Here is a 6,322-nt window from a genome sequence, read left to right on the forward strand (position 1 = left end):
TCCAGTAATATTACTCTTAAGGGATCAACTTTGCTGAGACCTGTAAAGAAAAGCTACATTTGTTGAGGGTCAAGTAAAGTATCTCCTAGCTGCCTGATAAACAGTTCACTCTAAACAACTAAGTTCCAAACTAGATTTACCTAGGAAGGAGGGTACTAAAGGGACAATGATCCACACATCTCCCTTTCTCCTGGAAATTATTTCCAATTTGCATGTGTAGTGCCAAGTTAGAAGCCCCAATATCATAACCAAAGTACTCACATAATCTGATATTGCTCACAACAAAGTAACCAATGTAGAAAGGTACCATGAAGACCAGGATGAGCAAAATGACACACAGGTTCAGTTTCCAGTGAAAATATCGAGAGCTAGAATAAAGCCAGAATACTGATTAGCACATTATCATAATACAAAAAATTTTTCAAAGATTATCAGAAAGCATTGCAATCCTTCCCACTACATCAAACATTGCATGATAATGGCCTAGCATATAGAATATTCTGGATTCTAATTGCTGCTTAGGCTTGGGGTGGTAGTGTCTGTTTTGGGGTTTTGGTTTGGTTTTAATACAGAGCTCAAGAATGTGTATTACAAAATCAACAACTACCCAGAAAAACACAAAAGTATTTGATAAAACACCCCAGTATTTTCTATGGTGATTAATGCCAGTTGCAGCATGATTCATTTGATTTACTGCAAATCGAGTTGAACAGTAAATCAAGACCAAGTATAAGTGATTATTAATTTTGTCATGAGTGGCTCAGGCAAAAAAGGACTAACTCAAATTAAAAATATGAAAAATATTCAACGTTCATAAACATGTTTCACTTCAAAGCGAATTGTCTCAAATGCAAGAAGTTGCAAAGCAAGAATTCAAAAATATACATGTATACCAAAATGATCGATACTCCTCTGACAAACGATTAGTCAAATGCAGATGAGATACATCTTGGCTGAACTGACTTTTCACTTAGCTTAACCAGAAAAATGCACGTCCTGTTTTTAATATTAACTCATACCCCTTTTGTGCCTGAGGGAAGCAGAAATTATGAGGACCCTTGTCACTTTTTCTTAGCTAATCCAGAGGCAAGCATTTTCATCTATATTGCTGTCCAGTCCTTTACTAAGATTATAAAAGCATTATCCTCAGTGATCTCTCTGGCTGCAAGCTCTACAGTTTATTAACACAGAGTCAGAGCTAATGTTACCTTTTAACAGTTTTGAACTTCCAGCCTTTCAACTCCTCTGACTGCTCCCTCATACCAGGATGATGAGACAGAACAAATAGGAAACCCAGCTAGACTCTACGTGTTACTGTTCTATATTTTCTTGCCCAGTGACTTCAGAAGCAGATAGTTTTTAACATTCCCTTTATGTAGAGGTTCTCACCCTATGTCTAGGGAGGATGTCTCTTTGATTCACAAATACTGTATTGTTACAGTAGATTTCACTCCATAATTAGCTTCACATCTTATTCACTGCTCTGACCACCACAGAAAAACTAGTGCTTATAGTTTCTATGGTCTTGAACACCTGAGAAGTGCACTTCACCATGATCTGAAGCTTCACAACACTCTCATTGAAGAAACCATTTTCTGTAAATTCTCAAATTAAAAGTGTCAAAGACTAAAGGCTTGCCTTAAGGACCTGGAGCACACTAATAACAACTGCACGGAAAATCAGGAGCTTGTGGCTTCTTGTTGCATGCTGTGTCAAATACACAAACCCTGCTGCCCAAGCATCTTTGTTGACCTGTTGACAATTTACTCACACAGTTTCCCCCAACTCAGGACTACTCCATTGCCTTAAAAATGGACTGAAGCTGCTGAACACAACACAGGTTACTATTGAGAGAGTTCCCAAACTCACCTGCTGCTCAGCACCCCCAAAATCTCAAAGATGATGAGTTCAAACATGGTACAAGAGAAGGCAAAAGTCACAGAAAAGATCACCTGGACCACATACTGTCGCACCTGCAATGCAGAAAACAAACCTGAGACATCAAGCATTTCCTTTGTTAGAATGACATCCTGATAACCCCCAGGTAACAAAAAAACAAATCACAAGGTACAATGGCACAGAACTGGGTTTCCTGCTTCAAGGCACCTTGCCCTTTATCTCAATGGGAAGAAACCAACAGCCTGTTAGGACACAGAGGGCAAACCTACACATTGCTCAGAATTACACTGATTGCAGCCACCAGCACATTTAACAGAGATGCTTTCCACAGAAGAAGGGATGTCAAGCATGCAACACCATATGTCAACTTGACTAATGAAAACCCTTGCAAACAGAGCTCCTTCATCTTTATCTTAGATTTAAAAATAAGATCCATATCAGAAAAATGTTTGGAGTCTCAATTTGGTTGCACTTAAGGCATCTCTGACCTAGACTGTGTTATTTTGCACCCCTTAAGGATAAGAAAATGCCAATAGCTTTATCCCAACTAATTCTCACAAACAATTCAGCTACAATGAACACACCTCACAGACTTCAAACTTAGCCACTGAATTTGATTTTGTCACAAAACTATTTCACGCAAAAGGCAAAACAGTTTCCTATTACCCCTGCAACTCCTCCACTTTTTTTTTTTTTCATTTAAGAGTAGTCAATATGGAAACTTTCACTGGCCCCAGAAGAACCCATTGTCTCAGATAACTAGGAGTCTTTCAAGTGGAACCACAGGAGGAAATTAAACAGAAAATAACTGTGGAAACAATTAAAAATAAGATAAGAGCGCTTGAAGAAGGAAAATGGCCAAACACAGTCTCAAAAATATTTCTGAAACTGGAAGCAATTTTTAAAAAATAGAACTGTAAGGCAAGGTTCCTTCTCACCTCATAATCCTTGAAGAGTTTACGCATGAAGAACAGCCACCCAAATCCAAAGAACAGCACCTGCAGAAGAGATAAACTACTTAATGTTTGTATCTAACAACTTGCAAAATACAAATTTACTTCATTTCTAACTACAGATGAAAGAAAGGGGAGGAAAAGACCCGGGGTCAAAGTACCCAACATCCACAAAAGATTAAAACTTGCCACACTACCAGAGAGAGACTATTAAAAATATTGAAGAGTAGCAGACACAGAAGGCCTGAACCTTACAGAAGGTCCAGTCAAGACAGTTTATTTCTGTATTTCCGAGCTCCTAGAATTCAGTTCCTGGCATGCCACAATTCTTGGCACTGTTGTTTCTTGTTTCACTCTTCTAATCCACAGAATTAAAGCTTATAGCTTTTGCAGAAAACAAAGTAACAGAGGCAAAGTAAACACCTGAACATCCACAATATATATATATATTAGAGAACAGAAAAATTTATCATCTTTTGTTTCTTTAAGACTAGAAGTGTGTTTTTCTGGAGAGGTCCTAGCACTAGATCTGATTATACACCACAACAACATGGCAGACAGGCGTTCAAAGCATCTAAGGCAGGGAAAAGGCAGTGCCAAATGTTTCAAATAACAATACAGAGTTGCAGAAAGTCAGAGAGAACAGTTAGGTAAAGCAGGACAAGCCAATATTGCTTTGCATTTCAGTGGCTCTCAGAGCACTTTACAAAATTCGGTAATGTTTGAACACACACCAGAGGTGATGGACTTAGTATCACAGCTATTTTGCAGCTAAGTTAAATGAAATTAATACAAACAAAGCAATGTGGTCAAAACTGTAATTACCCTTCTTCAGCCAGAAAAAACAGACTAGATTGTCAAGCCCCCCATAAGTAGCCTCATCTGTTCCTCAGAACTCTGAAAATTAGTGTAATGATTTAAAAGAACCCCAGCAAAAAGGGAATTCAGAAGATACTAAATGTTTTTTATAATATTAGCTTTGACCAAAGCAAGAGAAAACTCAGTATATGATATAAAGCATGAGACAAAAACAGTATTTCTTCTCAAGAGCAAAAGGAAAAGGCCAACACATTCTGACTCCCTATAAAGACAAGAAACTTTCAAAGACAAAAGAGCAGGAATCATTGTGGATGATCCCACTGTGCATCAGGAGCAACTGGATCTTTGCAGTGGCAAAAGTAACAGAAGAACATGATTTACAGATGAAGAATACCTGGAAAGCTGAGCAAGGAAGATCAAACATTTTTGAAATAAGAACTAAAATAAGGATGAGGTCTGTTGATTGTTAACAGCTGGCAACACTCATCTGAGGAGGACTTCAGGCTTTAAAGTAACTGATAGCAAAAGTAAAAAGGTAAGATATCCTACAAGCCTCCTGCCTACAGGCCCTAAGTCAATCAAGTATGATAAGCAAGTAATATTTACATAAAGTAATTCTACATTCAATAGTGATAGGAGGAAAATGGTAGAGAGTTTTTTTGACTTTGCTTCAAAAAGAAATAAGCAAAAAAAAAAAGGGGGGGGGATGAGGAGATAATGAAGTATAATAATAACAGAGGAAGTTGTACATGAAGATTAGGTTTCTTTTGTGTTAGGCATAATACAAAAACACAGAAAGACATCTTAAGAGTTTACACACTAAGACAAGGCACGTGAATGTGACACGCTATATCAGAATATTCTTGAGCATTTGATAATTACATCTTTAACTTTATGCTTTTGAAGATGATGGCAAGATGCAAAAGTGCCATCAAAAGTGAAAAAAAAGCAATTAGCTAAGTTAGACCTTAGAATGTAAAGCAAATGATAGGCACAAAAATAAAAGCATTATCAAGGAGAATAACATTGTACCTCTATGAATATGCCAAAAACTGTCCTGAAAACTTCCAAGAAAACTAGGATTGTGCATGGAAGTCTACAAAAGGCAATCAACTGCTGCTGAGAGGGAAAATGTCATCTTTCCTCATTACAGAACAAAAATTCTCCAACAGCTCTGAAAATGCATCTGTGATCCAATTAAAATTATTTAAAGCAAATACCTGAGAAAGCACCAATAGGAAAGTTTGACTTTGCAGGAAAATTGAGGTGAAGAGTGAGCAGAACCTTCCCCTTTGGGTAGATGCAAAGAGAGGGACAAAGGGTATCTAGTTGCATACTGAGGAGGGAGGTGATGAGGAGGAGATGCTTCCTCCCACAAAATAGTCTTGAATAAGTTGATTCCAACCCACTTGATAGAGTATGACACAAAACACTTTAAGGGGCTCCTAGATAAACTCCACTGGTGTAAAACAAAACTAGTTGAAAGATGCCAATAACAGAAGCAGAAAAAAAACATAAGGGAGTGCCGAGTTACAGACAGATCAATGGAGCAGGAGGCTTGTTAGTGGTGTCTTATTTTAACGCTATGAACAAGCAAACTGCTCAGTAGCAAACCCGGGGCAGAAGACACAAACGATAAGCCTTGAGCATCAGAGACAAAGCAACAACTACACAGCCAACAGCAGGGCGAACTTCCCTGTCTGTTCCAACCAAGAAAATTTCCATTCATAGATAGAAGCGATGCAGTATTACAAGAAAAATTCCGCTCCCCAGAACCTTCTCCAGCGAACCGCTTCCCGCATGACACTCCCGCTTGACAGTTACATGAGGGGGTGGGAAACGGTCACTGTGATGCCGTAAGGAACCAGCCCAGAGCTGCCTACACCTTATCTCCTCCTGCAACGGACGCTTAGACAACAGAAAGGGGGGGCCTGAGGGGAGGGGTTGGGGCGAAACATGCGGCGAGGAAGCTTTGAGACCCCCGGTGCCCCCGAGCAGCGGGCAGCGCGCAGGTCCGGGCGCCTGCAGAAAGGCCCCGCGCAGGCGACTGCGCAGGCGCAGGCACCGCCCCTACGCGCTCCCAACGGCCGCTTCCGGAGGGGTGGCGAGCGGGCCAGGCCGGGGCGAGTCACAGCCTAACCCGCACCTTCCCTGCTCCAGGGCGGGTGGGGGGGGACACCGCGCCGCGCAGCAGCGGAGGAGGGGGTGGTGGTGGTGGCTGAGGTTACCTGGGAAGTGACCATGATGCTGGAGTCGATGAGGAAGCTCATGGTGGACACCGGCGCCGATCACTCCGCTTACGGCACCCCCCCTGGCGGCGGCGGCTACACTGCGCATGCGCTCGGGCACCTTCCGTGCCCCAGGCGTCTCGCCCTCCCCGCGGAGGGGCGGGGGCAGGAGAAGCTCCGCCGGGGGGCGGGGTCAAAAGCGTGAGGGGCGGGGGAGCTGCGCCCCTTTCGTGGGCGGGACCGTGAGGAGCGCCTTGTGCTTGGTTGTAGAAACTCCGCCCCTTTTGTGGGCGGGGCCAGGGAGAAGCGCCTTGTGCTTGGCTGTGGATGCTCCGCCCCTTTTGTGGGCGGGGCCAGGGAGAAGCGTCTTGTGCTTGGCTGTGGATGCTCCGCCCCTCAGTGGGCGTGGTTAGGAGAAGTCAC

General features: G+C 42.2%; 1 protein-coding gene across 3 annotated transcripts in view; it reads right to left on the minus strand.

The window, feature by feature from the left end:
• Nucleotides 1-6,097, minus strand: part of GPR89B (G protein-coupled receptor 89B) — a 20,147-nt gene extending 14,050 nt beyond the window's left edge. The window contains exons 1-4 of one of the 3 annotated variants that reach the window (XM_071756170.1): nt 5,900-6,097; nt 2,838-2,897; nt 1,870-1,973; nt 262-368 (exon numbers count right to left, since the gene is read on the minus strand). In XM_071756170.1, the coding sequence (XP_071612271.1) occupies nt 262-368; nt 1,870-1,973; nt 2,838-2,897; nt 5,900-5,941 (313 nt within the window). In that variant the 5' untranslated portion in view covers nt 5,942-6,097. Of the gene's footprint in view, nt 1-261; nt 369-1,869; nt 1,974-2,837; nt 2,898-5,447; nt 5,695-5,899 lie in introns of those variants that run through there. The other 2 variants (XM_071756180.1, XM_071756191.1) reach the window with 2 other exon arrangements.
• Nucleotides 6,098-6,322: the final 225 nt, after the last annotated feature.

The sequence above is a fragment of the Heliangelus exortis genome, chromosome 1 (genome assembly GCF_036169615.1).
Source record: "Heliangelus exortis chromosome 1, bHelExo1.hap1, whole genome shotgun sequence".
Lineage (NCBI taxonomy): Eukaryota > Metazoa > Chordata > Aves > Apodiformes > Trochilidae > Heliangelus > Heliangelus exortis.